Genomic DNA, 14,786 nt, shown 5'->3' with positions numbered 1-14,786 from the left:
GAGAATCTGAACTGCTCTTAGTTGATATTAAAGAAAACCACCACTCGTCTCCGGTTCCCTTTTCCTGCTCCCCTTCTATCCTTCCATTCAGTTATACTGGGAAAATTCACCTGCCTCAAACATGTCATGCAAATTCACAATTGCTTTTTTTTTTTTTTCCAAAAATACTGGCTTTGCTTGGCATTCTCTTCTCCCTTCAAACCCTTAAATTTTTAAAAATATTCTTGGAGGATCCTGGGAAGATGGCGGCGTAGGAGGACGCTGGGCTCACCGCGCATCCTGCTGATCACTTAGATTCCACCTACACCTGCCTAAATAACCCAGAAAACCGCCAGAAGACTAGCAGAACGGAGTCTCCAGAGCCAAGCGCAGACGAGAGGCCCACGGAAGAGGGTAGGAAGGGTGGTGAGGCGGTGCGCGCTACACGGACTGGCCGGAGGGAGCCGGGCAGAGGGGCGGCCCGCCGGCCAAGCAGAGCCCCAAGTCTGGCTGGCAAAAGCGGAGGGGCCGGACTGAGTGTGTTCTGACAGCAAGAAGGACTTGACATCTGGACGGTTATAAGCTAACAGCTCTGCCTGGAGAACGGAAGGGCTGGAGGACAACGGGAGGGAGAGTTGTTGAGCCCCAGACGACAGAGCTCGGCTTGGCGGGGAACAAATACAAAATCTAACAGCACACCTAAAGGAAACAGAAGCAGAACAGCAAAGATAGCCTGAATCCAGCAGAAGAAGAGAAATAATAAAGATCAGAGCAGAAATAAACAATATAGAATCTAAAAACACTGTAGAGCAGATCAACGAAACCAAGAGTTGGTTTTGTGTGGTTCACACAAAAAATGAACAACTTCATTCTATGAAGCCAGCATTACTTTGATTCCTAAACCAGACAGAGACCCAGTAAAAAAAGAGAACTACAGGCCAATATCCCTGATGAATACAGATGCAAAAATTCTCAGTAAGATAGTAGCAAATTGAATTCAACAGCATATAAAAAGAATTATTCACCATGATCAAGTGGGATTCATTCCTGGGCTGCAGGGCTGGTTCAACATTCGCAAATCAATCAATGTGATGCATCACATTAATAAAAGAAAAGATAAGAACCATATGATTCTGTCAATCGATGCAGAAAAGGCCTTTGACAAAATTCAGCAACCTTTCTTAATAAAAACCCTCGAGAAAGTCGGGATAGAAGGAACATACTTAAAGATCATAAAAGCCATTTATGAAAAGCCCACAGCTAATATCATCCTCAATGGGGAAAAACTGAGAGCTTTTTCCCTGAGATCAGGAACACGACAGGGATGTCCACCTCACCGCTGTTGTTTAACATAGTGTTGGAAGTTCTGGCATCAGCAATCAGACAACAAAAGGAAATCAAAGGTATCAAAATTGGCAAAGATGAAGTTAAGCTTTCACTTTTTGCAGATGACATGATATTATACATGAAAAATCTGATAGACTCCACCAGAAGTCTGCTAGAACTGATACATGAATTTAGCAAAGTTGCAGGATACAAAATCAATGTACAGAAATCAGTTGCATTCTTATACACTAATAATGAAGCAACAGAAAGACAAATAAAGAAACGGATCCCATTCACAATTGCACCAAGAAGCATAAAATACCTAGGAATAAATCTAACCAAAGATGTAAAAGATCTGTATGCTGAAAACTATAGAAAGCTTATGAAGGAAATTGAAGAAGATATAAAGAAATGGAAAAACATTCCATGCTCATGGATTGGAAGAATAAATATTGTCAAAATGTCAATACTACCCAAAGCTATCTACACATTCAATGCAATCCCAATCAAAATTGCACCAGCATTCTTCTCGAAACTAGAACAAGCAATCCTAAAATTCATATGGAACCACAAAAGGCCCCGAATAGCCAAAGTAATTTTGAAGAAGATGACCAAAGCAGGAGGCATCTCAATCCCAGACTTTAGCCTCTACCACAAAGCTATAATCATCAAGACAGCATGGTATTGGCACAAAAACAGACACATACACCAATGGAATAGAATAGAAACCCCAGAACTAGACCCACAAACGTATGGCCAACTAATCTTTGACAAAGAAGGAAAGAATATCCAATGGAAAAAGACAGTCTCTAACAAATGGTGCTGGGAGAACTGGACAGCAATATGCAGAAGATTGAAACTAGACCACTTTCTCACACCATTCACAAAAAGAAACTCAAAATGGATAAAGGACCTGAATGTGAGACAGGAAACCATCAAAACCCTAGAGGAGAAAGCAGGACAAGACCTCTCTGACCTCAGCCATAGCAATTTCTTACTTGACACATCCCCAAAGGCAAGGGAATTAAAAGCAAAAATGAACTACTGGGACCTTATGAAGATAAAAAGCTTCTGCACAGCAAAGGAAACAACCAACAAAACTAAAAGGCAACCAACGGAATGGGAAAAGATATTTGCAAATGACATATCGGACAAAGGGCTGGTATCCAAAATCTATAAAGAGCTCACCAAACTCCACACCCGAAAAACAAATAATCCAGTGAAGAAATGGGCAGAAAACATGAATAGACACTTCTCTAAAGAAGACATCCAGATGGCCAACAGGCACATGAAAAGATGCTCAATGTCGCTCCTCATCAGGGAAATACAAATCAAAACCACACTCAGATATCACCTCACGCCAGTCAGAGTGGCCAAAATGAACAAATCAGGAGACTGTAGATGCTGGAGAGGATGTGGAGAAACGGGAACCCTCTTGCACTGTTGGTGGGAATGCAAACTGGTGCAGCTGCTCTGGAAAACAGTGTGGAGGTTCCTCAAAAAATTAAAAATAGACCTACCCTATGACCCGGCAATAGCACTGCTAGGAATTTACCCAAGGGATACAGGAGTACTGATGCATAGGGGCACTTGTACCCCAGTGTTTACAGCAGCACTCTCAATAATAGCCAAATTATGGAAAGAGCCTAAATGTCCATCAGTGATGAATGGATAAAGAAATTGTGGTTTATATACACAATGGAGTACTACGTGGCAATGAGAAAGAACGAAATATGGCCCTTTGTAGCAACGTGGATGGAACTGGAGAGTGTGATGCTAAGTGAAATAAGCCATACAGAGAAAGACAGATACCATATGTTTTCACTCTTAGGTGGATCCTGAGAAACTTAACAGAAACCCATGGGGGAGGGGAAGGGAAAAAAAAAGAGGTTAGAGTGGGAGAGAGCCAAAGCATAAGAGACTGTTAAAAACTGAGAACAAACTGAGGGTTGATGGGGGGTGGGAGGGAGGGGAGGGTGGGTGATGGGTATTGAGGAGGGCACCTTTTGGGATGAGCACTGGGTGTTGTATGGAAACCAATTTGACAATAAACTTCATATACTGAAAAAAAAATAAATTGGTACTTGAATCAATAAAAAAAATAAAAATAAAAAAAAATATTCTTAACTCTTCATTTTTAAATATGACTCTAAACTATACCATTCATATAATGGCAGAAGTGTAAGGACAGATTTTTTTATATTACAATTTTTATTCTGACTTTTGTATAAAATAAAATATCCCTTATTTCCCTATTTTTTGAGAGAACTATCATCTTCCTTTTGCATCTATTCCTTAGGTGTAAGTTATAATTTTTTTTTGTGTGTTTAAAGTTTTTATTCAAATATAATGAACAGTGTTCTATTAGTTTCATATCCCTTAAGGTTTAAATTATGTCATTCTTCAAGGACAAGTTCAAATGCCATCTCCCTCATGAAATGTTGCTCTTCATATCCCTCAGCTGAAGTGACCTACAGTGTCCTTGGCACTGTCATAGCATCTTCATTTCATTACAGCCCATTACATTCTCTTTTTAAAAAATGTTTTTAATGTTTATTTATTTTTGAGAGAGATAGAGAGACACACACAGAGTGCGAATGGGGGAGGGGCAGAAAGAGAGGAAGGCACAGATTTCAAAGTAGACTCCAGGCTCTGAGCTATCAGCACAGAGCCTGATGAGGGGCTCGAACTCATGGACCATAAGATCATGACCTAAGCGAAAGTCGGACACTTAACCAACTGAGCTACCCAGGCGCCCCTACATTCTTTCTCTTTTTGTAAAAGAAAATTTAAATTCCAGGAGCACCTGGGTGGCTCAGTCGGTTAAGGTTCTGACTCTTGGTTTCAGCTCAGGCCACAAATTCATGGTTTGTACTGAGCCCTGCATTGGGCTCTGTGCTGACAGCAAAGAGCCTGCTTGGGATTCTCTCTCTCCCTCTCTGCCCCTCCCCTATTCATGTTCTCTAACTCTCTCTCTCAAAATAAATAAATAAATAAAATAAACATTTTATTTAAAATCTCAGTGTAGTTAACATATAGTGATAAATTAGTTTCAGGTGTACAATATAGTGATTCAACACTTCTGTACAACACCTGGTGCTCATCATGACAAGTGCCCTCCTTAATCCCCATGACCTACTTAGCCCATCTGCCCACTCACCTCCCCTCTGGTTAACCATCAATTTGTTCTCTGTAATTAAGAGTCTGTTTCTTTGTTTGTCTCTTTTTCCTTTGCTCATTTGTGTCTTAAATTCCACGTATGAGTGAAATCATATGGTAATTGTCTATCTCTGACTTTTAGATGTTACTTGTGGGCAAGGGATCTAAGTAATTTTTATATTGGTCTTACCTATTTTCATTAAGCAATGTTTTTTAACCCATTTTTAAAAGTTTATTCATTTTGAAAGGTAGAGGGGAAGGAAGGGTAGAGAGAATCCCAAGAAGGTTTTGTGCTGTTAACACTGAGCCCCATGTGGGGCTTGAACTCATGAACCTTGAGATCATGATCTGAGCTTAAATCAAGAGTCAAACGCTTAACCAACTGAGCCACCCAAGCACCCCAATTGGGCACTGTTTTAAGGGACTTGCATGTATTCATTCATTGATCAGCACCTCTGAGATTCAAGTGCCACTATTACCCTCAATTGTATTCCCCACATATCCTAGCTTGGTGCTCTATATTCAGTCGCAATTCATTAATTTTTTAAATAAAATGGAGATGCTTTTACTTGGGATAATGTATTTTAGGCTCATTCAGATGAGTTTTTTTCCTCATTGTCAATATTATTTTAATTGCTTCATTAATAATCTGCTTTGTTTCCAAAAGAATTAAAGATGACTAAATCTTTTCTACAAAGGCACTTATGTAAACATGATGATGTCTTACAAAGGCACTGAATTGGATTGATGTACCATAATCTACTACGAAAAAAAGCAAGAATTCAAATATATTATGTGAAATGGTGAGAAGGTTAAATGCTTAAAATTAGAAGTACTGACATGCTGAATGTTTATTACAACTTTTTTGAGGGGAGGGTTAAGGTTTCCCAGGAATCTCTCTTCATAAAATGAGAGCCACTTTGAATTCTAATTAGGTAAAGAAAATGAACTCTGGGTCTTTCAATATACAAACCATTTCAGAGTCAAGGTGGGGCTATCCTTAACGTATGAAGATGACATTATCATATTTTATATCCACAACTTCCCTGTTATCAAACAGATCATCATTAAAAATGAAGTAGCATCAAGCAGCCAGTGTTTCAGAGCATGACATAATCTACAGTTTCCCATATCACTCCAAGCTGTGGGAAGCGAGGAATGTATGAGAGAAATAAACAGCCAGTGCTGAAGCCTGGACTCAGGGGGCCTGTTTGTCCTGATGAACTGACATCTTTGCAAGTAAGTTCAAAGGTGGTAAATGTTTATTTCCTCTTTCACTTCCAGGTGTTGCCTGTGCTTTTCCAGTCAATCAACAAGGAAGGCATGTGACACCTACTCACATTTCTCTGGAAGGACATTCAGCGAGAGAATATGTAACTAACACGATACATTTGAGAGGTCCCACATTTCAATGCGCTAATTCTTCCCTGGGTGTTTTTCTAAATGTTTACCCACCTATTTGTTCTACAATAATCTGGAGGAAAAAAACACAACAATTTCTAAACACTTTCTCTGGGTGTTTGCCACATATTAGAAAGTTGAGAGTATTATTAAAGTATTATAAACTTGTTTCTTGGCTTCCCACAAAAAAAAAAACAGTTATGCAATGATGATATATCCATGGAAACAAATGACTTACCTTGATGATTGTTTCTGGGGGAAGCCAGGGGCTTTGGACAAAGGAGTTAATTTGTTCTCAGCTTCTCTCCCATTGTCTTTTCAGCTATGACCACTGAGGGAGAGGTGGAGTGAAGGCATTTATCTCCAGGCCTATTAAGGCATGCCAGGACCAGTTCTCTTATAGGATGGTTCCAGCAGGGCTGGCCTGAAGCCGGTGTGAGCTTTTGCTCATCCAGCCCCATATTTCATGAATTTCGTTTTATGTTGTTAGACAACAATCTTACTTCCACAGGAATAGGGGCTGGCCTGGATTCTGCCTTAGGTCAACAAAATCTGTTCAAAATGTACCTACCCATAACAAAGTAAAACCTCAGGTTCCCATAGCCGGTGGTGTCCATATATGGGGTGCATAATTTCCTTTCTCCATCTTTGAGGAAGACCATTGATAAACCTGATTCTACTGTTCCACATTCTGTACCAATGACAGCTCCCAAGATGTCCCACCTTAAAAAAAAAATGAGAATCATTAACAGTTGGAATACTAAGTCAAAGCTTTATAGAGTATAACATTTTATTTAAAAAAATTTTTTTTAAAAATGTTTATTTATTTTTGAGACAGAGAGAGACAGAGCATGAACGGGGGAGGGTCAGAGAGAGGGAGACACAGAACTGGAAGCAGGCTCCAGGCTCTGAGCCATCAGCCCAGAGCCCGATGCGGGGCTCGAGCCCAAGGACCGTGAGATCGTGACCTGAGCCGAAGTCGGACGCTTAACCGACTGAGCCACCCAGGCGCCCCTAACATTTTATTTTTAATGAGGAACATTTACTTAGTAATTAATGATTCTGAAATAAAGATGTGGTAAAACAGATCTTAAGTAATGAACAGACTTTTAAACATTCACAATTATGATTTTTCTGTAGAAGGATACATTTAATCAGTATTACATATAGTATGTCTACTACATGATAGTCTTTATTCTCAAGGTACTTAGAATCAAGATGGGGGTCAAATTTGAACTAAGGAAATAAGGAACCAGAAAAAACAGTATCATAAAATTATACGCATTTGTATTTTGCACATTAAAAATTAGTTGTAGAATGTAAAGTGGTAAAAGTGGCAAGAGTATAGCAAGTTTTCCAAAAAAGAAAAGACAAGAGTTAAACTAAATCATGTCAAAATATATATATATTCAGATATACAGAGGAGAATAAAAATATCTAATATTTTTAAACTCATTTCTCCTTAGTATTTATTTCTGGTCATGTCTAATCTGGACATGGCTATTCACACAACTCACTTTCCCATGGATGGAGGAAACTAGGACACACAGAGGTAAGCAGCTTGCCTAAGGCCAACTGCTGTTTAGCTCTAAAATTGAGATCTTCTGTATCTCAGTTTGCTGTTATTTTAGTAGTTACAATTCTAAAGACTGTACTATGTCAGGATGATTATATTGAACCATTTTAGTTTATACTATATTTAGAACCAAGATGTTTAGGAAATACCCATTTTTTTTTTAACAGGTTATATTAATCATTCAAGAAACTCAAAAATAACTTTGTGAAGCAGCTCTTAATAGTGCTGGACCACTGTAAATTAACAACGAACCTCTCTTGACTCATACAAGAAAATTTCACACTGGTTCATTGGTCTTTTACTTGCTCCATTTATCCCAATTAAACCACTCAGCCTACTGATCCACAAAGCAAGTTAAGGTTATAAATGATGCATATGATGACTCCTTTTAGGCTTTATTTTTAAAGTGAAAAATTGAATTGAAAAGATGGAATTGTCATGGACTCAAAGAACCTTCTCTATTCAAGTGAAAAATGAGATTAGTAGTCTTTTTCTCATTATTAGTTGTGAATGAGTAACTCTTCTAGATGAATCTAAATGAATTATTTTCAAGACATCTACCACAGACAGAGCTGTGTGAGATATGTTCAGACTATATGTTTTTTTCAATCTTTATTTTAAAGTCCAATATATTTAATTTTACTCTATATTAGTCTTTATTTCTCCCACTCTAACTATTGGCAGATAAAAAGTGAAATTATTTTCTTTAGAAACCCAAATATTTATAATCAAGTGAAATGGTAAGTTTAGTCTGCTTTGAAGAGAAAGAAGCAGAGATAAATCTAAAAAATCATTTTGTAAGAGTGTCAGTGATTTGAATAAATTATCTTGCATTTATTAAAAATTCAGTAGAAGCCTGTTGTAGCATAAGCTCATTCTTTCATGAATTTGTATAAATACTGGGTCAAGCTTAGTTGGAGACAAAGTACCCTTGAGGGGCCGCAGAGGAAGCCTTCCACTCCCCGCATTTCAGAGTCCAGATTGGTAAGGGTGCAAAGTTGTGGGTCTTTTCTAGTTACAAAAATGATACGGTCCCCGGCCGTTTCTTAATAATTACATGAAGTAAAATTATAACATATCCAAATCTTTGAGGCCAGCAGTGGTATTTGAAGAGTTGTATAGTTTTAGCAGTATCTTCGAAGGCATGACAATTTCCCTGAAAAGGAGTGTTACTTCTGTATGGTTTAAATTATGTTTTCCTGAGGTAAATGTGGTTGTATGTGAACTGCATTTGAAGGAACGTCTGCCTACAGGGGAGACACCTCTGCAACACAGCAATTTATATTTATGCTTTGATGACTAACTCAAAAAAAAGAACCCTATATTATTATAAATACAGTCATATCTATTATTTATAATAGAGTGAGTTGAAGTTGGAATACAGAAAAAAAAAGTGTAATAATCAATAAAATGCCTTAAGGTAAGTCTGTTCCTTAGATATAGCAAGGTCACAATGATGTTTAATTTAGGTTTTTAAAGTATGACTTTCCACTATTGTGTCAAAAAATGAGGAATATTTTTGTAAGCAAAGATAATTTAAAGAAGTTTCTTAGCTGGAAACCTCTCTATCACCTATGTTGGAGTGCTTTGAGAATAGAATTAATTATGTTTTAATCAGCTCATAGTTTAATATTTTTAAGAACGATATGAGAGAGTAGAAATTAAATCTTTTCACACAAAAAAGATAAATGTTAGGTGATGAATGTGTTAATTAACTGGATGGAGGGAGTTCTTTCACAACATATACACATATCACCACGACGCACACTTTCATTTCTCACAACTTTTTGTCAGTGATACCTGAGGAAAGCTGAAATTAAAAAATATTTCCTTTATAAACTTAAAAAAAGAATGAGATCTATTCTTTGAAGGGCAGTTTGGTAGTTAACTATCAAAATGAAAATAACATACATACATGTACATATATGTACCCATACGTATCCGATTCTCTTCTCTTTTAGAAATTTGTCTTTCTTTTTTTTTAATATTTATTTATTTTTGAGAGAGAGAGAGAGAGAGAGAGAGAGAGAGAGAAAATCCCAAGCAGAGCCCGACGCAGGGCTCCATCTCATGAACTGTGAGATCATGATCTGAGTCAAGATCAAGAGTCAGATGCTTAACTCACTGAGCCACCCAGGCATCCCTAGAAATTTATCTTTCAAAAATACTTTAACAAGTATACAAAAATTTTCATTAAAATACTGTCTATCTCATTAAAATACTGTCTATCAATAGGGGTACAATTAGATAAACTGGTACATCTTTTTTTTGAAATAATGATTAATATTTACTAATTAGAAGATACATTCGAGAATGTTGTCAGTTTTTAAAAAAATCAAGTTGTAATATAGTATACAAAATGTGATCTGTCAGGTGGTGTGTGTGTGTATGTTTGTGTGTGTGTGTGGTCACAGAAAATTTTCTGAAAAAACATGTGTGTACATTTTAACTCTGAGAAATGGGGTTAGCATGGGAGAACTTTTGATTTTTACTTTATCTTCTTTGCAATAAAAAAATAATTTTCAAAAAAAGAAGAAAGGCATTCAATTTATGTGTATTATAATTCAGAATGGAAACTTAAATTATCTCACTCTAGGTTGATAAAAATAGTAAGAATATGAACACAGACAATAGAAGCCATAATTTAATCAGACACATCTTTTTGTTTATAAATATTGGCATAAAAGACTCTAAAGGTAATAAAACATTTCACATTACCTATGAAGATTTGTTTTATTATATTTTCCAGAATATATTAGATCACCTAAAGTTGGCGACTTTAGGTTTAAGCTAAGATATAGAATAAAGACTGTCCAAGAAATCCCACATTTACCAAATTCATAAGGTTTTTTTAATCTCTACGAATTCTCTGAGGTTAAATAAGTTCATTATATTCATAAGGTCTCTATTTGGGATAAATTCTCTATTATTTAATAAGGGATGTGCCATAGAAGGGTAAAGACCCTTCCACATTCATTTATATTCATGAGGTTTATCTTGAGTATGAGCCCTGAGAGGTCTAGCAAGGTGTGCACTTCGACTGAAGCCTTCTCAACCTTCGCATGTAGGTTTTTCCCTCTACCATGACAGCTTAGGTGAAGGTAAAGGATGAGCTCTATTTGACAGCTTCCCTGCATGCACTGCATTTCAAATATTCTTTTCTTCGATTGGTTCCCCTGTATTTCACTCAAATTCAATTTTGTTTTAGGTTTTTATTGCATGCATTACATTGATTTACACTCTTGTTGGAATAACATTAATAAAGAATATTGTCTTCAGAATGGGAGAAAGCACTCAGCTTTCTCACCAATAAGACAGAAATATAACCTAGGCTGGAGGATGTTTAGAGAAAAGAATGTATTGCCTGGGACATGACAAAATCTCAATAAGTGCTGGTTTCCTTTTCTCCCCCCTGTAAAACGTGGTGCTATCTTTGTTTTAAAGTAAGGCAAAGAGGCAATACAAATGAATTTCTAAATTATAATGAGTATTTTTATTTTTTCATATGATAATTAGCAGAGAAACAGTCCTGGACAAAGTTGCAGTACAATATGCAAGTGTTACTACTTAATCTTTAAGCAAGGGGATACTTAGCTGCGAGAAAAATTGTACTTTATCTATCTATGAGTCTTTGGTACTGTTTATGATTTTTGTCTATAATATCCTGGGCCCCTTGCTTTATTATTTTGTTATCTAAATGGTCAAGTGGGTTTTGCTTTAATAAAAATGAACATGCTTAAGAAAAAACAAGATCCACTCCATACAATATTAACTCAGACTGTCAACCTATCTTCAGTCTGCTTACCTTGAATTATAAGCTTAAATAAAATCCTTCTTTAGCTTTGTAAGCATTTTTGTGAAACGTATTCTAAGTCAGAGGGAACATAATTCTTCTGGGTAGGAAAGAGGGAGGAATTTTTAGAAAATATAAGATGATGCTCCCCTAATGTGTTTTTAAAAGGAGGCATCCTTTCCTTTTATAGTCCCAGAATTCAATCTATGGTCATTTTATCCCATGAAGTTTCTAGTGAAGTGCTGAAATATGGAATTTACTGTAATAGTGAAGAGTTGTAGTTTGAGAAATAAACAATTCAATAGTTTAAAAACAAACAAAAATTTCTCAACAGAAGACCATGGGGGAGGGGAAGGGGAAAAAGTTAGAGAGAGAGAGAGAGAGAGAGAGAGAGAGAGAGAGAGAGAGAGGCAAACCATAAGAGTCTCTTAAATACTGAGAACAAACTAAGGGTTGATGGGGAGGTGGGGGAGAGGGGAAAGTGGGTGATGGGCCTTGAGGAAGGCACTTGTTGGGATGAGCACTGGGTGTTACATGGAAACCAATTTGACAATAAATTATATTAAAAATAACTGTAAAAAAATAAAAAAAAAAGAAAATGCAAGAAGGTGCTCAAATTATTCTGAAGAATTCTAAATTATTTTATTTTATTATTTTTTAAATATTTATTTATTTATTTCTGAGGGGGGGAGAGAGAGAGAGAGAGGGTGGCAGAGAGAGAGAGAGGGAGAGAGACAATCTGTGCTGACACAGCACAGAGCCCGATGTAGGGCTTGAACTCACTAACCATGAGATCATGACCTGAGCTAAAATCAAGAGTTGGACGCTTAACATACTGCGCCACCCAGGTGCCCCTAGAAATCTAAACAATTTTAAAGCCAATTTTTAATAAAAGCACCAACTTACACTGAAGGGGCCATAATGGAGATTGTTCTTGTTGGTCTATACACAGGTTTGATGTTCAATGTTTATATGTAAGATTTTTTTGCTACTATTTCTCTGGAACAAGGTAGCCAATATAAAATTGCTTGAGTTTATATTGCCTTTTTTTGTTCCTCCCCCCACCCACCACTGGATAACATTCAATTTTAAGAAAGACATTTTGAGTCAGCTGTAGGTGTGATCCACTTAGCAAGCAATGCCACTGAAACACATAATACTTCGCATTTTAGTTTCTTTATAGTAGATCATCTATCAGAGACTAAGCCATGGCTGACTTCAGAAAACCATTGTCTGTGCTCAATTTTTTCTATAATCTTAGACAAGCTGTTTTTTTAAATAATATATATCTTGAAACAGCTTCTTCAGAGCAACTTTATAAAACAGTTATCTTAATAGGGTATGAATGGCAGTAGAAAAGCAATGGAAGTTGGAGGGAACTGGAAGTAGGTTAGTAGTTTAAAGACTGCTCTCTCTCTCTGACCATTGAAAAAGTCAGCAAAATTAAATATGAGAAAGCAAATTTGTCCTCCAAGCATCTCTTCTATGTCTTGCTGGTATACTGGAATTCTAGGTATTCCATCATGTGCAGTATTTGCCACTAGTTGCTTTTAATTTTTTTTATGTTTATTAATTTTTGACAGAGAGAGACATAGACAGAGAATGAGCGGGGGAGGGGGAGAGAGAGAGGGAGACACAGAATCCAAAGCAGGCTCCAGGCTCTGAGCTGTCAGCACAGAGCCCAACGCGGGGCTCGAACTCACAAACTGTGAGATCATGACCTGAGCTGAAGTCGGATACTTAACTGACTGAGCCACCCAGGCACCTCTGCTTTTAATTTTTAATTAGAGGAAGACTCAGGGTGCCTGGGTGGCTTAGTCGGTTAAGTGTCCGACTTTGGCTCAGGTCATGATCTCATGGTTCATGGGCTTGATCCCCATGTTGGCTTCTGCACTGATAGTGTGGAGCCTGCTTGGTATTCTTTCTCTCTCCCTTTCTCTCTGCCCCTCTGCAACTCACACTTTCTCTCTAAATAAAATAATAATTAGAGGAAGACTCTACAAAAGTGATATCTGTGGCCTGGGAGAAGACACCCACATAGAGAAATACAGTTGGAAATATTTTTTGAAGATTAAAAAAAGACATTTTATTTGTTTTCTATTATGATACCAGTATTCTCATTACTGAAAAATTGGAAAATAAAAAGAGTGCCAAAAAAATCACCCATAACCACACTATCCTAGAGACAAGCACAATTAATATTTTAGTATCTTTATTTCTAATATTTTTAGATGTATATTTCCAAATAGTTGTAATATTACATACATGGTTTTGTACTCGGCCTTTTTTCACTTACATTAGTAATGTACACATTTTCCAGGCTATTATTAACTCATTATAAATAAGCCACACAATATTTTATTATGTATATACCAAAACAAACTATATTTAGTCATTTTTCTATTTTTTTTTAAGTTTATTTATTTATTTTTGAGAGAGAGGGGTCTACGCTGTCAGCACAAAGACCAACACAGGGCTCAAACTCACAAACTGTGAGACCATGACCTGAGCCAAAACCAAGAGTCAGATGCTCAACCAACTGAGCCACCCAGGTGCCCCATCATTTTCCTATTTTTGAATTTCAAAATATATTCATACATAGTTATACTACTTAGCATACTTTATAGGCCTGAGGAGTTGTCAATTCCCTAATGCTCCTGAATGTGTTTAGAGTACAGATAACTCCAAGCCATGCTTCTTGGGGTGTCAGAGTTCTCTTATTTCACAGAAATTCCTAGATACTCAGGAGTGCCCTGTGGCCAGTGTTTATCAGGTGAACTACTGAGGAAGGGTTGTGGAGAACAGACAGGTCGAAAAAGTGAGCATCTAAACATCTCAGTGTTAAAAGCCTCCTCTGATACCTTCCACAGAGAAATCACTGGCCAACGTTGTACCAAGCTGTCGGAAATTAAATCAATTTGGAAGGATTCCGATTTCATTTTCGTTTTCTCTGTGACCTCAATAAAGAAGATGCTATCTTGGAAGGGAAGCCAGTCACTACATTCTGGATGCTCACACAGACAGCTGGTTTAGAGGCGGGGGAGGGGGGCTATTAACCTACTCAAGGATGGTAAAACCAAAAGCAAAGATGGTGTGTAAATGTCCTCAAAATTAAAGGTTTAGAATTTCTATGAAGGAGTTCCAGAACAATATAGCACTTACTTTTTAATTATTTGAAATTTTACTGTTTATATTTTTAAAAAATTTTAATGTTTATTTATATATTTTTGAGAGAGAGAGAGAGAGTGAGCAGGGGAAGGGCAGAGAGAGGGAGAGAGAGAATCCCAAGCTATTAGCACAGAGCCTGATGGGGCTCAAACCCATGGACCGTGAGATCATGACCTGAGCTGAAATCAAGGGTCGATGCTCAACTGACTGAGCTACCCAAGTGCCCCTGTTTATATTTTTAAAGTATAAAAACAATTTGCTTAAACAGAAAGCAATGTTAGAGACCAGGCCAAAGGCAAACCAGAATAAGTAAGATGTAATAGATGTCTTTTAACAGCTTGCAACAAGATTACTCAGATCCATTTTAGCAGTTCCATGCTTTTA

General features: G+C 37.1%; 1 protein-coding gene across 3 annotated transcripts in view; it reads right to left on the bottom strand.

Moving 5' to 3' along the window:
- RELN (reelin) overlaps positions 1-14,786 on the bottom strand; it is a 525,148-nt gene that overhangs the window by 182,913 nt on the left and 327,449 nt on the right. For all 3 annotated transcript variants that reach the window (XM_019451245.2, XM_019451247.2, XM_053898155.1), the window contains exon 12: positions 6,437-6,588. In XM_019451245.2, coding sequence (XP_019306790.2) covers positions 6,437-6,588 — 152 coding nt within the window. The remainder of the gene's footprint in view (positions 1-6,436; positions 6,589-14,786) is intronic.

The sequence above is a fragment of the Panthera pardus genome, unplaced genomic scaffold, assembly GCF_024362965.1.
Source record: "Panthera pardus isolate Hobbes unplaced genomic scaffold, ASM2436296v1 HiC_scaffold_8, whole genome shotgun sequence".
Classification (NCBI taxonomy): Eukaryota; Metazoa; Chordata; class Mammalia; order Carnivora; family Felidae; genus Panthera; species Panthera pardus.
Note: the sequence above shows the minus strand (reverse complement) of the source record. Positions and strands in the feature narration are given on the sequence as shown.